Raw genomic sequence first — 19,474 nt, forward strand, 5'->3', positions numbered from 1 at the left:
TCTGGAGGGTGAAGGGACTCTCCAGATGCAACAGCAACCTGACCACCACAAAGAACCTGTCCTTGAGTGTGGTCTGCCTCAGACCCTCTCACCTCCTTCTCCAGTGCCTGGAGCCCGATGCTTTGGCAGACCACAGCCAGCTCCTGCTCGCTGAGGTGGCCGCTACTGCCAACACCTAGCTTTTCCCAGATGCCACGAACCCGGCTCTCAGGGGTGTCCAGGGGGAGGCTGCAGGGCTTCTGGAGGCATCTGAAGACCTCAGAACCCCAAGCTGGCAGCTGGCCTGAAGCAGGAAGAGTGACAGGTAAACCTGATGTCCAGGTAGAAGCACTTAGGGGAAATATACCAATGCTGGCAACTGACTCTGAAATCAGATGGATGGGCAGGTGGACACACTTGAGTAGTGAAGCATCAAAGGTGGAATCTAGGTGATGAGTACATGGCTGTTCACAATACGATTCTTTCATCTTCATTCTGTGTTTCCAAATTTTCATAATAAAATGTAGGTGAGGGTGGGAGGAACCTCTGGTCCATGTGGGGAAAGCTTTTTCTCATAAAGTCAGACCACTGGAAGCATATAAAAGAGGGCTGCATTATTTGTATTTACAAAAAACAAAACAAAACAAAAAAAAACCCCTAGTTTTTAAAAAATAAATTTCAGAAACTAGTGTTTCTGAGCTTTGCCAGAGAAACAACTTGTGGAATGGACAGACATTGGGGGTGCCCGTGAGAAGCCATCATGGATGAGCCATGCTTCAAGCCAGACATTCCCTCTACAGTCGGTCCACGCCACCCAGCCTGACACAGAGAGGCAGCTCAGACTCCACATGACTGAAGTTCCCCATCAGCAGCTTGGGTAATGGGCTACTTTGACATTAATTACTTTGATAGCCCAACTAAGAACAAGAAAGTCACTTTTCCTGAGGAAAGCCAGGCCTGTGTGCTCATGAACAACACTGTGTTGGGTTGAGGAAAATGCCTTAAAAAAATTTTTTTAATGTTTATTTTTGAGGGAGGGGAAGGGAAAAGAGACAGGGAGACATAGAATCTTGAAGCAGGCTCCAGGATCTGAGCTGTCAAGCAGGGCTTGAACTCACAAACTGAGAGATCATGACCTGAGCTGAAGTCAGATGTTTAACCGACTAAGCCACTCACACACCCTGGAAAATGCCTTTTTTGAGATCTCTTCCAGCATAAAGTGTCTGAAATTTCTAAGTAAAAGCATAAAAGCACCTCTGATACTAGGGTCTATTTCTCAGGAATGGCAAAGGAGATAAATAAATCCTCTGAGGTCTGATGTGAGTTTCATGCACACTGTCAGTTCTAACCCAGTGAAAAGGTTTCTGTTCGAGGCTAGGAAGAACCCAACCTGCTCTGCAGGCAGAGAGACCCAAAATTGCACTGTGCACAACCTTCCTTTCCTGCCCTAGATTTAGAATTTGAAACCAAGACGGTTAAGATGTGATCACTTGGCTGCTCTTCCTTAGCTATGTGCTTTGTCCAGCAGCTGAGGTGGGTGCTCAGGTCAGTTCCCCTGACATCCACTAAGTTAAACACTGAACAATGGCTCTCATCCTTGAGGATCACAATCTAGATCATGCTCAGTTCCAACTGCTGATTTTTTACTGCAGCAGAAATTCAAAAGGTCAACTGTGGTCTCCCTCTCCAAGTAAAGTTTCTGCACTTTCTCCTCTGTGTGGGAGGTATGTTTAAAGCATCCCCAGACACACATGTGGGCACACTGCTATCTTATGTACCCCTGCTTTTGCCTTCCAGTTGCCCCTGCAAGGCTCCTGAGGGCCAGGACCACATCTGCTATTTTATCTGGAGCACAGACACAGAGCCACTGGAGGTTGCCAAGACTGCTTGCACACAGCCAGGAAGACGATGTGCCCAGGCCTGGCACATTAAGAAGGGAGTGCAAGAGGCCTGGGACCTCAGGCCATGCCTGCCACCTGGAGTCATGCTGGTCCTCACAGATTGCGAGATGTGGCCCAACCATACTGCCCCCTTGGCCAGGGGCCTCTGTCCAAGGATCTGACCTCAGGGGATGCTGAGCACCAAGTGACTACCTCCCAGCTGGGACCACTTCTGGAGAAGGGGCCCACCAGATACAGCACCCACTCTGCATGCTTCCCAGGAAATTACACATGGCTGGCTCACCAACCAACAAGCCAGCTCCTTGAACTTCAAAGCACTGATCAAAGATAGGGAGCACCAACCATGAGTCTGTGGCTTTACCTTGTGCTTCAAACAACTCATTCTGAGGTTCTTTAGCACTTTCAGCTTCTTCATCTGACTTGAGACTCTGTAGAAAAACGAAAAGAAGGATATATTTTGGAGCTAGGTAGGGACTGAGGAAGAGGACAAACAGCTGGTGAGATGCAGCTCCTCGGGCAAAACCCCCCACCTACAGATGGCCTTTGCACCAAGCCATGAGGCACAGGCACAGAACAGCTCCTTCTCACAGACCAAGCACTACAATGTAGACACAGAGACACATGAGGCTCCTCAACATAAACCAAGTCATCAGTACTTAACACTAAAAACATAATCAAGCACTTGTACCCAAACAGGAATGAAAAATGCTCCCCAAACCAACACCTCCTTGTGGTGCTGGCTTCGGACACCAACACTGGAGAGGAATGGCCAGGGAGTATGGTCAACCTTCCACTGCATGACATTATCTTGCTCAAGCTTGATGGTCCTCACTTCTCTGTACCCTGTCCCTTATCATCCAGATCAGTTCAGCGAACAGTTGGAGGGAGAGTAGTTCTCCCTGTCCCTCCAGGAGCTCCAGGGACAGCATGATACATAGCAAGCACTGACTCCTCAGTGCCCTTTGCAAGCTGTACCCTGAAGGGGGCAGGCCATCAAGAAACACTTGACTGTGGGGCGCCTGGGTGACTCAGTTGGTTAAGCGTCCAACTTTGGCTCAGGTCATGATCTCACAGTTCGTGAGTTTGAGCCCCACGTCAGGCTCCGTGCTGACAGCTCAGAGCCTGGAACCTGCTTCAGATTCTGTCTCCCTCTCTCTCTGCCCCACCCCCGCTCATGCTTTGTCTGTCTTAAAAAAAAAAAAAAAAATTAAAGAAACACTTGACTCAGGTAAAAACCTCATGTTTTTGTGGCCAAGTTGGCTGACTACAAAGTCAAAGTCTGCTTCTGACAGGTGCTATGCATCCCACATCTGATTCTGGAAGGAATGCCAAGTTGGCCAAGACTCAGCACTCCTCAGAGCCAGCACTGAAGTGAGAGTGGAATCTGGGAGCAGGTGGTATGTCCCATTTTTCTAATGCATTCAGCCCAACTGACAACCCTAAAAACAGCATTCCTCCATGTTCTAGTTCCAGGGATCAAAGATGGTTTTAAAAAGCAGAACAGGGGGCGCCTGGGTGGCTCAGTCGGTTGAGCGGCCGACTTCGGCTCAGGTCATGATCTCACGGTCCGTGAGTTCGAGCCCCGTGTCGGGCTCTGTGCTGACCGCTCAGAGCCTGGAGCCTGTTTCAGATTCTGTGTCTCCCTTTCTCTCTGACCCTCCCCCATTCATGCTCTGTCTCTGTCTCAAAAATAAATAAACGTTAAAAAAAATTAAAATAAAAATAAAATAAAAAGCAGAACAGCATAATGGAGATAGAGCAGACTCCTTAGACCTCTATCCCTGCAGACCAAAGTTAAAAACGATAAAAAAGTGAATGCCTGGGATTTGTTGGTATTGCCCAGGCATAGCATGTCCCTGAGCAAAGAAACTCTAGGATTTAAATAGATATGCTTGCCTCAACAAATGCTGAACATATAATCAAATTAATGTGAGGGTCTTATTGAAGATAAGTCCCCATAAAGCCCCACCTGACAAAATGGACATCACAGAGAGTAGGAACCAGGAACCTTCTGGAATTCTTGAAAATAAGTCTAAGGACTCCACAGTTAACTTGAAAGTTATGGATCTGTCCCATGGATATTTCCTGACATGAAGGCTGTAAGGCTCCAGCAGACCATCTTCTGCAGTATCTCGGCAGCAGTGAACAATTTAGAGACATGGGAGGATAGAATCAACCCTCAGAGCCCTGGGAGGTCTCAGCACATGTTTGCCAAATTGTAAGTGGTATATTCTTGGCATATTCCAAGTGTTCAAGGCAGGTGGGACCATGGGCCTATTGGTACTTCCAAGTTCCTAACCTTACAAGGGCACCAGAAAGGCATCTTTCTTTCTTTTCTCACTCTTATGAAACCATAAAAAACAGCCTTCTCACAATGGTGGGGGGAAAGTTGGTGGTGATAAGCAGGAGAGGGAAAGAAACAAGTGATTTTAGCACAAATTCTCCACTGCCCTAATGTCTGAAGAAGTACACTCTGGCCAGAATTCCCTGCAGACAGACCCAGAGACATTTTAACAATTCTTTTTTTTTTTTTTTAAGTTTATTTATTTATTTTGAGAGAGAGACAGAGAGAATGAGGGGGGGAGGGGCAGAGAGAGAGAGACAAGGAGAGAACCTCAAGCAGACTCCACACCTAGCATGCAGCCCAACATGGGGCTAGATCTCATGGACCATGAGATCATGACCTGAGCCAAAATCAAGAGTCAGTCATTTAACCAATTAGGTCACTCAGGCACCCCAGACTTTAGAATGAAATGTCATTCCCCAAACTGCACCCTTGTTTCTGGCAACTTGAGATGCCCAGAAATGCCCACCTGCCCCTCACATCCTCTTATAGTCATGTCACAATGACTAAATGAGATGGTGGCCTAGGGTGGGGAAAGGAGGAACTCGGACCCACCTCCACACTTTCCAGAGATGCAGAGCGGCGGAGCTGGCCTCTCCCAGTGGCCCTCGCCTGCTGTTCTGGTAAACATTTGGCTCCTGTTGCAGAGCCACATGGCTCAGGCTCAGGGCAGCTCCAGCGACCATACCATTTAGAGCCACTCACATACTTTGGCGGGACAGCACGCGAGGCAGCTGGAAAGAAAATATGAGGTTTGGTGGAGGGGGTGGGGAGGGACAGGGAGCAGATGGTCTGTGCACACTGCAGCAACACATTTCAAGATACGGAGTGTAGCTCTCACAGAGGCACACAGAAAATGTCTGGAAGAACACAGACAGCAGTTAACAGTGGTCAATCTATTCCTCAGGCAGGGAACTGAGAAACCCAGGCTGGGAGATGGAGACTTTCTACTCTAAACTCTATGTGCTATTTAAAGTTTTCTGAGCATACTGCTTTTATGTAGTAAAAGACTACTACTAATACAAAAAGACTTTTTGTTTACATAATAAGAGACTAATACTAATAGCTTTTTATACAAAGAAAAAAAACCCTCCAATATTCCAGCAACATACTGTTCTAGAGACCAGAAGGTCACTTCCTACCCTGCTTACTTCAGGACCCCATCTGGACAGGACTGTCAGGGAGCTGTGGGCATGGACCTCACACACAGCCAAGGGAGGCTCAAACTCTGCAGGTCTGAAGTCTGGGGCAAAGGCAGGCATGAGTTTTAGTCTGGGATTCATGAGAATCTCTTAAACCCTAATAACCCTTTGCATTTCCTTCTTCCCTCCTTACCTGTTCACATTTGTACACAATGTGACCTCTCAGGCAGAGAAGAAATGATACTGACTCTGTGAGGAATTTGGGTGAGTAAGAAACAGACTTGGAGAGGGTATCATGGGCAGCAGCCAGGACATGACATAGGTTCAGAGGGAAGCAGCCAGCATGGGCCAGTTGGAAAGAAAAGCATAGGATCCAATGAAGTAATTCCAGGCCAGGAAAACAGAATTTCACTGAAAGGTGTCATGCTTCTTTAAGTCAAGTACCACATCATTCCTTTCTTCCATTCCCCCTGACCTTGACCCCTGACTCCTGACCTTGAGACCACATCAGAGGAAGGGGCTGGGTCCAGCCTGGCCAACTGAAAGTACAGTGATGCCAGTGACAGACAGACACTGGGGATGAGGGAGGAGTTTTAGGGAGGAAGATGCCAAGTTACATGTGGGATGTGCAGACTATGAAGTGACAGCATGACATTTAAGACATCTGACAATATGCAGGGTGACTATAGCATGTCTCACCTCACTGGGACACTTGAAGGTAATCGTAAATTATACCAATCAGCCTGGGACAACAGGCATGTGATGTACTGAAGAGGAGGGCAAAGTTTCCAAGCCAGCAGAGAGAAAAAAGGAGGGAGCAACCCAGCAGTGTTCAGAAGGGGCAAACTATAAATATGGAGAAAGGCTCCTAACAGAGAGCTGCCAAAAGGGTAAGTGAAAGTCAGTGAATTTGGGCTCTTGCATATGAGCATCGTTTCTGGTTACAGAGAGGCTGTGGGCTGGCTGATGTGGGTGGGAGAAGAATCCTCCTTCCACCTTGAGGGAGTATAAGAAGAAGGAAAGTCGTATCAGGCAGGAAATGGGAAGCTGGGGCACACTTGGGAAACCAAGTGCAGAAAAATCAGAGGGGCTCTGATGTCCCCTTGATCTGCCATGAAGGAAAGGAGTCTCAGGCCACACATATGACCATTTAATTGAGGACAGCTTTGAGATCTGAAAGAAAGGAAAAAGGCAAAGAAAACAAAAGAATTGAAAGAAGAGGGGGGAAAAACCACAAGTCCTAGAGTACTTTCTTATCTCTTTGGAGAAACTGAGTGCATGCCAGAGATCTAGTTTTAAGTTTAGAAGCTCCACACATTCTCTAGCATGGGAGGAGCATATATAGTGTCAGGGACCCTGGGCATCGCCCTTCCATTCCTATCCACGATCACATGCCACATTCCCAAATCTTGTGTTAGTAAAGGCCTGTGGCATTCTTCACCTCTTTCAGAAGAACAGTGTCAGACAAAGTGACCAGCGAATGCCCCAGGGGTCATGCAGGGTTCTCTACACTATACCCAGGTGCCGTGTAGCCTTTAGCAGCCAGCTGAAGGAGCGGGTTCTGGCTACACTTGTATACAAGGGCCCAGTGCTTACAACAGGAAAACCGGAACTCAAATCTTGGCCACAGTTCCAAGATCTATGTGGGATCTTGGACAAATCCCTTCACACATCAGCCCTCAGTTCCTCATCTGAATAATGGGTATGATAATGCCACAGGATTCTGTGAGCCTGGCACACTGAAGACAACTGATGTGAGGTATCATCCTTTCCACCCCCCATTCCCCTGCCCCAAGCTCTCCCACTATTATCCCTGTTATCTGGTCATGCACCTGCTCTAGACCAAGGGTCTACTGTGGGAGGAGCCTGCTGCGGACCAGAAGGAAAAGAGCTCCCTCCTCGATCTCATCAATACCATACCTCCAACCTCAAACACATTGCCCCATGCCCTATTTCACTCACTGCCCAATACTCACCACAGGTAGCCAAGATGGGTCTGAAGAACATCAAGTGGCTGTCATTCACAGCCCAAAGTCCAATGGAACAGGCACTGAGAATGTCCATCACCATCTTCTGACCCTCAACCCACAATCTACATGCCCCTGAGTGGACCTCTTTCCAAGCCCTCCCTCCACCTCCTGACCATTACCAAAGCCAGGGGGCATTCCTCCTCAGGATGTCCCTTCCATTTGGAAATTCTATCTTTGTCCCTCCAGCCCCATTCCCATGACAGGCATGTCAGCACAGCACAACACTACTGCCTCACATAAGATACATCTGCAAATGACTGCTGGTCATGTAATGGCTCCCACCCCTGGTCAGATCTTCCCAAGGCTGGTGGCATCCTATCTGTTCTGCCAACCTCAGTAGTCTAGATATACCTTATGTCTGCACTGAGCTTTCAAATCTTGAAACTTCAACTGCTCCACAGTTGAAGATATAAAGTTCTACTTTATCTTGTCAACACTTCATGCTGTAAGGACAGCACACAGTATTATTTGACACCTGTGATACTGTGATTTATAATAAATATATATTTGGTCTTCACCCCATCCCTGGCAACCAAACCTGAGTTTATGTTAATGAGGTGACCCCTAGAATGCCCTTCAGAATGGGGGCTGGTTGCCTGGACACCCAACCATGTGATTAGAGGGTTAGAACTTTCAGCCCCACACCTGACCCCCAGGGAAGTGGGAGGGGCTGGAGGTTGCATTCAGTCATAAATAGCCAGTGGTTTGATCAATCATGCCTATGTAATGAAGCCTGCATAAAAACTCAACAGGATGGGGTTCAGAGAGCTTTTGGAGTGAACACACAGAGATTGGGGTAGAGTGGTGTGTGGTGAGAGGGCATGAGCTCTCCATCCTTTCCCCACACCTTGCCCTGTGCCCCTCCCTCTTCCATCTGGCTGTTCCCAAGTTCTATCCTTTTATAATAAAGTGGTGATTTAGTAAGTAAACTGTTGCTCTGATTTCTATGAGCTGCTCTTGCAAATGAATTGAACCTAAGGAAGGGGCTGTGGGAATCTCTGACTTACAACCAATCAGAAAGAGAGGCAACAAGCTGGACTTGTGACTGGCATCTGAAGTGGGGGCCATCTTGTAGGACTAAGGCTACAAGGCTATCTCCAGGGAGGTAATGTCAGGGTTGAGTTGCAATGTAGGACACCTAGATGGTACTGGGGAATTGCCTGGTGTGGGACAAACTACCACGCATTTGGTGACCAGAAGTGCCAGAAGTATTCAGAGTGCTATGTGTAAAGGAAAGCAATAGAGCTTTTCCTCTCCAACACTATGGACAAATAAGGAAACAAAAGAAGAAGAAAATCCAATGTCTCATCCCAGTCCACACAGCTTGGCAGTCAGACAGTGGAGTTAGGATTTAATTCTCAGACCTACCAATATCCTTCAGTCTGAATACCACACTCCTGAAGGTAACAGATAAATAATGAAAAAAACTTAAGGTGAGTGGAGAAAGTCCTCTTACTAGATTCCAAGGAACTACTGTCTTCATCCGAGGGGGCAGCACCAGCATTTGATGACAACACTGCCACAAAACCTTCCTTAAATTCCTCAAAGTTAACCTGGTAAATGTAAGAAAACAGAGGTCAGTGTTACAACAGATCACATATGTAATACCTTAGCCTTTTGTTTATATTCTCACATGGAACATATTGCTGCCTTTAGCACTGAGAGCATTCATTTCATTTTTTCTAATATTCACTTAAGATTTTTAAAAATTTTATTTTGAGACTGTGTGTGCACACCAATGGAGGAGGGGTAGAGAGAAAGAATCCCAAGTGGGCTCTGTGCTGATGTGGGGCTTCAACAATCACGAACTGTGAGATCATGACCTCAGGCCAAGTCAAGACTCGAACACTTAACCAACTGAGCTACTCACACACCTCAATATTTTTTTTAAGTAGACTCCACACCCAGCACAGAACCCAATTTGGAGCTTGAATTCACAATCCTGAGATCAAGACCCTAGCCAAGATCAAGAGTCAGATGCTTAACTGACTGAGCCACTCAGGCACCCCTAAGAATTTTTTTAAATAGAAGAATAAGGAAAGCAAGCCAAAAACTGATCACCAACAAAACCCAATTACAAATTTTAATAAGTACATCAAACAACATAATTAGAAAATTGAACCAAAAAGGGGTATCTGATGATCATAAAACATTAATATACATAAAGAAAATATTCAGGCTATCACCACCCCATCAAGAAATGGAATATTGCCAGCATCCCAGAGGGGCCTCCACCATGGCTCCTTTTGATTAAATCACCCGCCCCCCTACTCTGACTTTTATAGTAATAACATCTTTGCTTTTATACATTTGTATGCATCCCTGAGCAATATGGCTTAGCTTTGCTTCCTTTCAAATTTGATCTAAATGGAATTATATGCATATATTCTTTTATCCCCTGCTTCTTAAAACTCAATATTACTTCTGTAATACTCATTCAAGCTGCCATGCATAATTCTTTTTTGCTGCTATATAGCATTCCATTGTTTAACGGTGTATTTACTAACTATTCTCCTGCTGATGGATATTCCCATTGTTTCCAGTGTCTGATTATTTACAAAAAAAACCAAAACTGCTTTAAACATTATTGCACATTTGTCCTTAGGAGTTTCTCTAGTGTATATGCAGAAGAATGGGATTGTGGGGTCATAGAATATGCATTTGAATCTTCTTGGTGAACTGAATCTTTTATCACTATAAAATGCTAACCCTCTTTAGTTCGGAAATGTTATTTACCATAAAGACTAGCTTTCTTCTGATTAGTATTTACATGCTATACCCTTCCATCAAATTTTAATAATGTTAGTTTTTTATATCCTTATATTTCTGATGTTTGTGAAAGCTTTATCTTTTAACTACTTAGTCTATTTACATTTAACATAATTACTGATATAGTTGGATTTAAATCTACTATTCTACAGTGTGCTTTCAATCTGCTTCTGCTTGTGTTTTCTCCCTTGTTTCCTCTCTTTGGATTTACTGACCTTTTTTTAGGACTTCATTTTTCCTTTACTAAGTTATAGGTTATGCACTCTATTTCCATTCTCTTTTCCTTCATTCTAAAAATTACAATGTGCATCCCCAGCTTATCAAAGTTTACTGTTAGTCAATACTTTTACCCTCTTCCACGGCAATACAAAACCTATGTAACAATTTAATTTCATTTACTACACTCCTGACTTTCATGCCTTTGTTATCAATTGTTATACATTTTAACTCACTCTATTTTAACCTCCCACAAAATATTATTTTTGCTTTATATAATCAATGTTCATTAAGAATTATACAAATATTTACTGCTTTGTTTTTCGTTTATTTTTGTGTTTCTGACCTTCTGTCTAGGATAATTTTCCATCTATTTGAGGTACATCCTTTAGAATTTCATTTTTCTTAAGTATGCTGGTGCTAAGCTCTTTTTAGTTTGATTGTCTGAAATGTTTTTATTTAACTTTCAGTAAACTTTTTTTAAGTAGAAAAAATTTATTAAAAGAATAGTGGAAATGACCCAGATATCCATAAATAGAATGGGTAAATAAATTATGATATAGTCAGACAATGAAATATGATGATGGAAAAAAAAAAAAACACTGACAGAGATATGATACTGAGTAAAAAAACCCCAGAGAGGATGTACTGAGCATGTACTGTGTATTTCCATTATATAAAGTTCAGAAACAGACAAAGCAAATCCATGGTGCTAGCATCAGGACAGCTGGTAGCCTTAGTGAAAGAGGGACTGCAAGGGACATGAGGAGGGATTCAGGATGCTGGTTACCCAGGTGCACTCAGCATGGGATATTCATTGAGTATATACTTCTGATATGTGCTCTTTTCTCTATGGATGATTTAATAAAAGTCACACAGAAAGAAATCAACAGATGAGATTAGATAGGTCAAGAGGTCACCAGTAAATGCTGAAAAAGAAGGTTTGGGCTGTAGGTGCAAGCATGCTTCCCAAGTCTGGCACAGAACTTGAATGAGCAAAACTCTGTTGCTGCTGCTGAGCACTAAATGCAGCTGTCTGCTGAGGATACATGTGTTATTATGACCTGACATTGGATTATTTGTGCATTTGTTTATTTTTGTCTCTAGCATGTGATGCCACTTCTGGCAAATAGTTTATGGGATATGTTTGCCTCTGTATCTTTTCCTAACTGAGCAGAATTCGTCTTTTCACTGATGCGTTCTTTCACCTTTACTCTTTTTTTTTTTTTTTAATTTTTTTTTTAATTTTTTATTTTTTAATATATGAAATTTACTGTCAAATTGGTTTCCATACAACACCCAGTGCTCATCCCAAAAGGTGCCCTCCTCAATACCCACCACCCACCCTGCCCTCCCTCCCACCCCCCATCAACCCTCAGTTTGTTCTCAGTTTTTAACAGTCTCTTATGCTTTGGCTCTCTCCCACTCTAACCTCTTTTTTTTTTTTTTTTCCCTCCCCCATGGGTTTCTGTTATGTTTCTCAGGATCCACATAAGAGTGAAACCATATGGTATCTGTCTTTCTCTGTATGGCTTATTTCACTTAGCATCACACTCTCCAGTTCCATCCATGTTGCTACAAAAGGCCATATTTCATTTTTACTCTTAAAGGACCTTGCTGAGTATGGAACTCAGGTTGCCAGCTGATTTCTACTAGCACACTGGAGATACCTTTCCACTGGTTTCCAGCTTCTGCTGTTATCTTTCAGAAGGCAGCTGTCAATCTAACTATGGCTCATTTTCAAGATACATCTATTTTTCCCAGACTTCTTTTCAAAAAAAATGATTAAACTTTTCATTTTGAGAGAATTATACATTCACATGCAGTTATAGGAAAAAATACAGAGATCCTGTATACCCATCTCTGGCTGCTTTTATGATGATTTCTCTGTTTACTTTCAGTTTTACAATAATATGGCTAGGTGTGGATTTCTTTGCATTTATGCTACTTGGAATTCAGTGGATTTGGGGAATCCCAAACCTGTTCTGGAAATTTGTTTTTTTAGCTATTATATGTTCACATTATGCCCCACCTCATTCACTCCTCTCTCCTGGGATTCCAAATAAAGGGATGTTGGAAGGTAGGATCTTCTCACTCTACCTTTACCTTCTCTTCTGTTTCTATCTTCATGCTATATTCTTGATTCCAGTTAATGAATGCTCTCCTCAGCTGTGTCTAATCTACATTGGTTTTAATTTTGGCCTGTGATCACACTTTTCGGTTCTAAAAATTGTATTTGGTTCTGTGTTCAGATTTGTTATATCATTTTTTAGAGTTTCCTCTTTCCTATAGGTATTTTCAAGCTTTTTAAAAAAAAATCTCTTCTCACACAGTAACCACAGTTGTTTGATATTTTGTTCGCAGTAATTCCAGTACCTCACATGCTGTGCACCTGCTTCTGTTGCCTTTATTTCCCCTGGTTCTTGCTCATCCTGCCTTATTTGTGTGTTGGCTATCCTTGATTATATGCTGGTTGTATTTGACTATTACTTAGGAATAATTACAGATCTTGAATGATGGCACTTTGTCAAGAGAGGTCTTTTATTTGCTATTGCCAGATGCCTGAGGGCACCACCTGGACAGGACCACCTTCAGATAAGTGAGGTTATCTAGACCACTGAGGGGACTACAAGTCCAGACAGCAAAAGACACAATGGCTGATTCAGATCCTCCCTTAAATTGGGGGCTGGTTTATCAGATTCTCTACCTTGGGTGAACCTGGGTTTTGACATATCTCCCTGGTCCTCTGAGGTCCCAAAGGCCACATCAATTTCACAGTTTCTCAACACTAATGGGGTTTTGTGTGATGAGCTTAACATCTTTCAGTATATGACTTATAAGAGATTTTTAGGTAATTCCTCACTGACTTATTTGCTCTCTTTTTTTTTTATAGTTTATTTATTTTGAGAGAGAGAGAGAAAGAGAGATCTGGGAGGGACAGAGAGAGAGAATCCCAAGCAGGATCCACACTGCCAGCGTGGAGCCTGTTGTGGGGCTCAAACTCATGAACTGCGAAATCATGACCTGGGCCAAAATCTAGAATTGGACACTTAACCAACTGAGCCACCCAGGTGCCCATGACTTGCTTGCTCTTTACCATTTTCAAGATATTTGTTTTTATGATTTTGTTCAGCAGTTTTTAGTAGCCCATACAGGAAGCTGGCCTGAGTTTGCTAACCTGCCACTACCAGAATGTTTGAAGCCTGTTCATACTTTTTTTTTTTTAGGACTACATACATTCCATCATATGGATCTATCTTAATCAATCTCATATTAAAAAGGCTGTTTCCAATGTTTTGCTATTTGAATTACTGCTAGAATGAATATCTTGCATATATGTCACTTCATATGAAGATAGACATTGTATTTCTGTCATTATCACATCCCTAGCTTCTGCATGTTGCCTAGCACATATTAAGTGCTCAGAAATACTTGTTGAATACACGGAAGTAGAACGAAATGACAATTTTGCTTGATCTAATCTCTGATTTCTATTGTGTCTTTGATAACACTCATCAGATGACTTTCTTCTAACGATCAAATAGTAGTGAGATCTGACTGCCAAGTGTATTACCATTTTATCTGATACTATTCTAACTGTGCTTATATGTGTTTCTGTGTCTTTTTCCTTCAATAAAGTGGGAAGAGCAACCCCATGGCACTAAGGTGCTTCACAGAATAGGACATACCATCATCTCCGTATAATCTCAGACTCACTCATCACAATGAAGAGGCTGGACAGTGTGATCAAGAATCACTTTCAACTTTAAAATTATTTTCAGTAATACAATGTCAAGAATTGTTTTTCTAAGTATATGCACCCCTATGTTTATTGCAATAAACATAGCAAAGATATGGAAGCAGCCCAAGTGTCCATCAATAGATGGATGGATAAGGAAAATGTGGTATAGATAATAAAAAAGGAATACTGCTCAGTCATAAGAAAGGATGAGATCTTGCCATCTGTGACAACATGGATGGACCTAGAGGGTATTATGTTAAGTGAAGTAAGTCAACAGAAAGCAAATGCCATCTGATTTCACTTGGGATCTAAAAAATAGAATCTAAAAAATAAAACAAATGAATGAACAAACAAAAAGGCAAAAACAGACCCATAAATACAGAAAACATGGTTGCCAGAGGGGAGGGTAGTGGGAGTACTGGCAAAATGAATGCAAGGAAGTGGGAGATATAAGCTTCCAGTTAAGGAATGAATAAGTCACGAGGATAAAAGGAACAGCATAGGGAATATAATCAATGACACTGTAATGGCATTGTATGGTGGCAGATGGCAGCTACACTTGTGGTGAGCATGAGATAACATATAGACTTATCCAATCTCTATGTTGTACAACTAAAACTAATATAACACTGTATGTCAACTATATTTCAATTAAAAAAATAATTATTTTTTTGTGAGTAAAATTCTCTTTCTGCACAAGTTTAAAATATTCAATGTAAGGTTCTTACTACTAACAAAGAAAAAAGAGAACTTAACATAAAATGCACATGGAAATTCCCCACACTCCAAGGGAATCAGATCAGATTAATTTCTGGCTTGAAACCAGACCTTGATAATGTTTCCTTCACAGGAAATAGGAATTAAAAATGAGCATAACCTCAGTGCATTAAAAGATTACCTTGTTAATTAAAATTAATGTTGTTTATAATATTGTTATTCATTTTTATAACTGGATTACTGTATCAATGACTAACATTTACAAGATGTCATATATTAGTTACTACAAGGAAACTGGATATGTGATATTTCAACTAAAAAGACAATCAATTCTTGTGGATAAAGGATTTATCTTGATTTTCTTTGAAATATCCTGAAATCTTCACCATTTGGTTTCTATCATGGTAAGTGGTTGACAACTATCTGGACATTTCTGGCTTGACACCAGCTTCCTCTAAAACCTCTACAGAATCCACCTAAATGCTGGCTGTGTAAGCTATGCCCCATGTGTGGGATGAAGCAGAGGAGCAGTAAAAGCTCTGAAAGCAGAAATAATCCACCATGACTATACAATCACAGAGGAGGTGGTACACAGTGTGGGGTGGGGTGGAGGGAGACAAATGCAGGGCCTCTAGAGGCATTGGCTGGTGTGGACACTACTCTTGAAATGTTAGAGAGGGAAGGAGGGACAACTTCAGATGAGACTCAAGAGCACTAAGGGCAGCAGAAATCTTCACCATAAGAGAGAGGAGTTGGGACAAACAGAAAGATGGATGAACACACACACAGAGCTTTATTAAGAGACGATGTTAATCAGAAAAGGTCAGGCTCCTGTCAATGCCTGTGAGTGTCTGTGTCTCCTTCTAACATACCTCCCCATAAAAGTGTGAGGAAAAACATCCAGCCTCCTGGAAGGAGTTATAGCTCATAGGAACTCTTTTCCAGGATACAGGTGATGTGGGAGAAACCAGAAATCTCAAACAGCCCAAGCTGATTTTTCTCTTAACTGATGCTCCAATACTAATACTTTTTTTTTTCCCTATCATAATTTGATGTTTCTAAATCTTGTACCATTTCTGCACATACAAAGGATAAAGTGGGGGAAAGCTCTGGAATGATGTGATTGTTCAATCAGCAGAATCTGTCATCTGAATGTCAAGTTCTTCTTTTGGCTTTTAATTTTCCAAACTGCCAAAAATAATCAAGAAACTCAGATCATCTGTTTATACTGCTTGAATAACCAGAGTGATTTTCACAAATGTGCCTTTTGCTCCCAAATACAATTCCAGGTGATATCAAGAGGGGCTAGAACATTATCACAATTACACCTAATTCTTAAGTCCATAAAAAAAATCAGGAATAGAATGAAGAGAGACAGAGAAAGAGTGTGGTCAGATTAATTGAGCCAGAGCTCCCTAAGAGGGAGTAACAGTATCCTACTGGCAGGCATTGGCAATATGGGGCAGTGGGTGCTTTGGGGAAGTAACAAGAGGTACATTTCATCTGGACTCTCTCCCTATGCTGGCAGTGAGGGATTTTTTTCTTGTTTTTCTGCATTTGTTTTTGTCCAAGAGCCCATTCAGGAAAATCTGCAGGCTGGATTTTTTTTTTTTTTTATCATTCAAAATAAAAATGGTTTCATTGATTTGTCTGGAAAAAATGTTCTTCCTTCAAAGATGACCAACGAGATAACAGGCACTGTTTTTAACACTAAAACATTAACATCTGGACACATTTAAGAAGTAGGGACAAAGTAGGAGGTACTTTTCAGTGTTTCTGTCAGTAAAGCAAATTGTAGTCTAGATTCTAGATCACCATTCTAGATGACCTTGAATTTCCTAGCAAAAACAACTTGAGTTCATACTTTCGATCTGGCCTAGATGAAATTACAGGACACCTCTCAACATACGTATCTATGTTTTGTTTTGTAACAGTGGTGTGCAGTTGCTTTGTTCATCTGCTATAATGAATTTCAAGCTGTGTAATTTTACTAGACAGTCTGCCTTCAAGGTAGTTTGAAGTTACCTTTCTCTCAATGACAGTATGTCAGCTGCCCACAGATCCTTGTGTTTGTTTGTGAACCACATACCATTTACCCATACCAACCTTCCATCCCATCCCCCGCCCCCAATAAATCACTCAAACACCTTTCTGGAAAAACAAACCAAACCTCTGGAAGTTACTATGCTTTAAAAAAATAATCTTAGGGGAACCTGGGTGGCTAAGTCAGTTGAGCGTCCAACTTTGACTCAGGTCATGATCTCATGGTTCATGGGTCTGAGCCCTGCATGGGGCTCACAGCTGTCAGTGCAGAGCCTACTTCTCATCCCCTGTCCCCCTCTCTCTCGGCCCCTCCCCTACTCATGCTTTCTCTCAAATATTAATAAACATTAAAAAAAAAGTAATCTTAAGGAAACTCTTGCTACAATGTAGAAGTGCAGCAGAAGGAAAAGCAGCTTTCCAGTTCCTAGTAACTCTCCTTTGGTCTGTCTCTTTAGTCAACTGATATTTCTCAAATGCCTACAGCTAACTATAGTATTCTGTGCTTTTCCTCATGAGAATGAAGTCAAATACCCACCCTGGCAAAGTGGTCATTTCCAAGAAGTGTTTGCAGAAGGATGGGCAGCTCCTTTTCCAGATGAAGCTTAAGGCAGAGCTGGGTCAGCTCTTCCCGGTCCAGAAAGCCTGTCCCTGTGGTGTCACAGCTGCTGTAGACTTCTTTGAGCTGTGAAACATAGTGGTTCTCTTCTTCTTCACCCATCCCATAGCAGGCTGGACATGCCAGGGGGAAAAGAGAAACAAGAGTACACTCTTATTGCCACATGCCACATTTTTTTCACTGCTACAATGAGCCTGGTATGGTGGCATCCAGGGTGCTCCTGTGAGACCTCTACAGGAAAGGCCAGAAACATGTGAATAGGAAGCCAGTCCTTGTTCAAAAGAACCAGAATTTCTTTGTTCTGTAAGAAAATATCTATTATAGAATAATCAGGAAAAAGAGATAGGTATAGAGAACTTAAAATCATCCAAAATTTCACCACCTAAAAATATCATTACTAATATTTTGACAAACATACATTCTAATTTTTCTCTCTATATATACAAGTATGGTATTTTTTTCCTTACTGGTATTTAATATACCAAATTACTAAATTTTACTAAATAAAATTATTTACAATAAAAAATGGAAACTCCAATAAAATATATAGAGGATGTTACTTAATCACAAAAGAAAAAGTATATGGATAATAACCATATAAAATGTTCAAATTAAAACAAAGATACTCTTTGCCACTGTCAAATATCAAGAATAAAAACCCCAATGCTAACTGAGGCTATCATCAAAGGGGCCTCTCACATATTTCTGGAGAAAGTGACAATTAAATGCCTTCTGAAATATACTTTGTATACCAAGAAATTTTTAAATAATTGTATTATCTGACCTAGTTATTTCACATACACAATATCTTACAGAAATTCCTTGTACTTCAGGACAGACAAAAACGTAAAAGAAAAAATAAAATGTCCAATAAAAGAAAATAGATTGCTAAGTTACAGAACAATTATATGGCAGAATAGCCAACAGGCTTAAAAAACACATTTCTGAAAAATATTAAACAGCATAGGAAGTGCAGTTGATAAAATACCAAGCCAGGATAAAAACTTTATAATAATAATAGCTGGCATACGTACTGGTCAGTTCACATACAGAATTCACTTATGTCTGGAACAAATCTATCAAGAGACTTCTGCAATTCTTGGGGGGAAATATAGTAAAAAAAAAATACACCAAAATGGTAACAGATGATTTTATGATATTCTACATTTCCATTTTCTATTCTCAACATTTTTATGTTTCTCAAAAAATTCTATAAAAAGCGAAACACTTTATAACTAGAAAGATGTTGCTAAGCCGTGTAAAACACTGAGGTCCTAAAGATACTAGGATGAACCATATGATATTGCCAATACTGGAGTTTTCTGACCAACAACAATGGTGACTTCACGTTGGTCAGCATATTATACAGACACAGGACTGTGGACAATTCTGAAAAGAGATGTGATAAGTAAACAAACATGGAAAACTGATCAAGCTCATTAATCATCAAACAATTCATAAACACGAAACAATAAAGTAACATCTCTTACTAATTAAGAAACAGCACACAGGGCGCCTGGGTGGCTCAGTCGGTTAAGCGTCCGACTCCGGCTCAGGTCATGATCTCGCGGTCCGTGAGTTCAAGCCCCGCATCAGGCTCTGTGCTGACTGCTCAGAGCCTGGAGCCTGTTTCAGATTGTGTCTTCCTCTCTCTCTGACCCTCCCCCATTCATGCTCTGTCTCTCTCTGTCTCAAAAATAAATAAATGTTAAAAAAAAATTAAAAAAAAGAAAGAAACAGCACAATAAATGCCAATTCTATAAAGATATTATTTTTAATGTCAATGGTATTTGCCCATGCATCATCCACGAGGGGTAGGGAGGTCTGCATCAGCACAAAACCTGTATGAAGGATTGAAATCTGTTCATATCAATCCCCTCCTCCCTCCACCAAGAGTATCGTCTTACTCAGGGAAACAGTAAAATCAGTGACGTAAAAAAACTGACTTTGAATAGAATCTCCATTATGATCTTAT

The 19,474-nt window shown here is 41.7% G+C and overlaps 1 protein-coding gene and 1 long non-coding RNA gene across 3 annotated transcripts in view; one reads left to right on the top strand and one right to left on the bottom strand.

The window, feature by feature from the left end:
- The window catches only part of NINL (ninein like), a 158,068-nt gene that overhangs the window by 80,548 nt on the left and 58,046 nt on the right, over window positions 1–19,474 (bottom strand). For both annotated transcript variants that reach the window (XM_042981027.1, XM_042981026.1), the window contains exons 2-6: window positions 17,419–17,612; window positions 8,853–8,949; window positions 4,780–4,958; window positions 2,242–2,308; window positions 93–283 (exon numbers count right to left, since the gene is read on the bottom strand). In XM_042981027.1, coding sequence (XP_042836961.1) covers window positions 93–283; window positions 2,242–2,308; window positions 4,780–4,958; window positions 8,853–8,949; window positions 17,419–17,601 — 717 coding nt within the window. In that variant the 5' untranslated portion in view covers window positions 17,602–17,612. The remainder of the gene's footprint in view (window positions 1–92; window positions 284–2,241; window positions 2,309–4,779; window positions 4,959–8,852; window positions 8,950–17,418; window positions 17,613–19,474) is intronic.
- On the top strand, window positions 4,898–14,198 carry LOC122237277. Its single transcript, XR_006215633.1, has 4 exons — window positions 4,898–4,976; window positions 5,593–5,630; window positions 6,109–6,256; window positions 14,021–14,198. It is a non-coding gene; the product is annotated as an uncharacterized LOC122237277 (long non-coding RNA).

Source organism: Panthera tigris, chromosome A3 (genome assembly GCF_018350195.1).
Source record: "Panthera tigris isolate Pti1 chromosome A3, P.tigris_Pti1_mat1.1, whole genome shotgun sequence".
In the NCBI taxonomy this organism is placed as follows: Eukaryota; Metazoa; Chordata; class Mammalia; order Carnivora; family Felidae; genus Panthera; species Panthera tigris.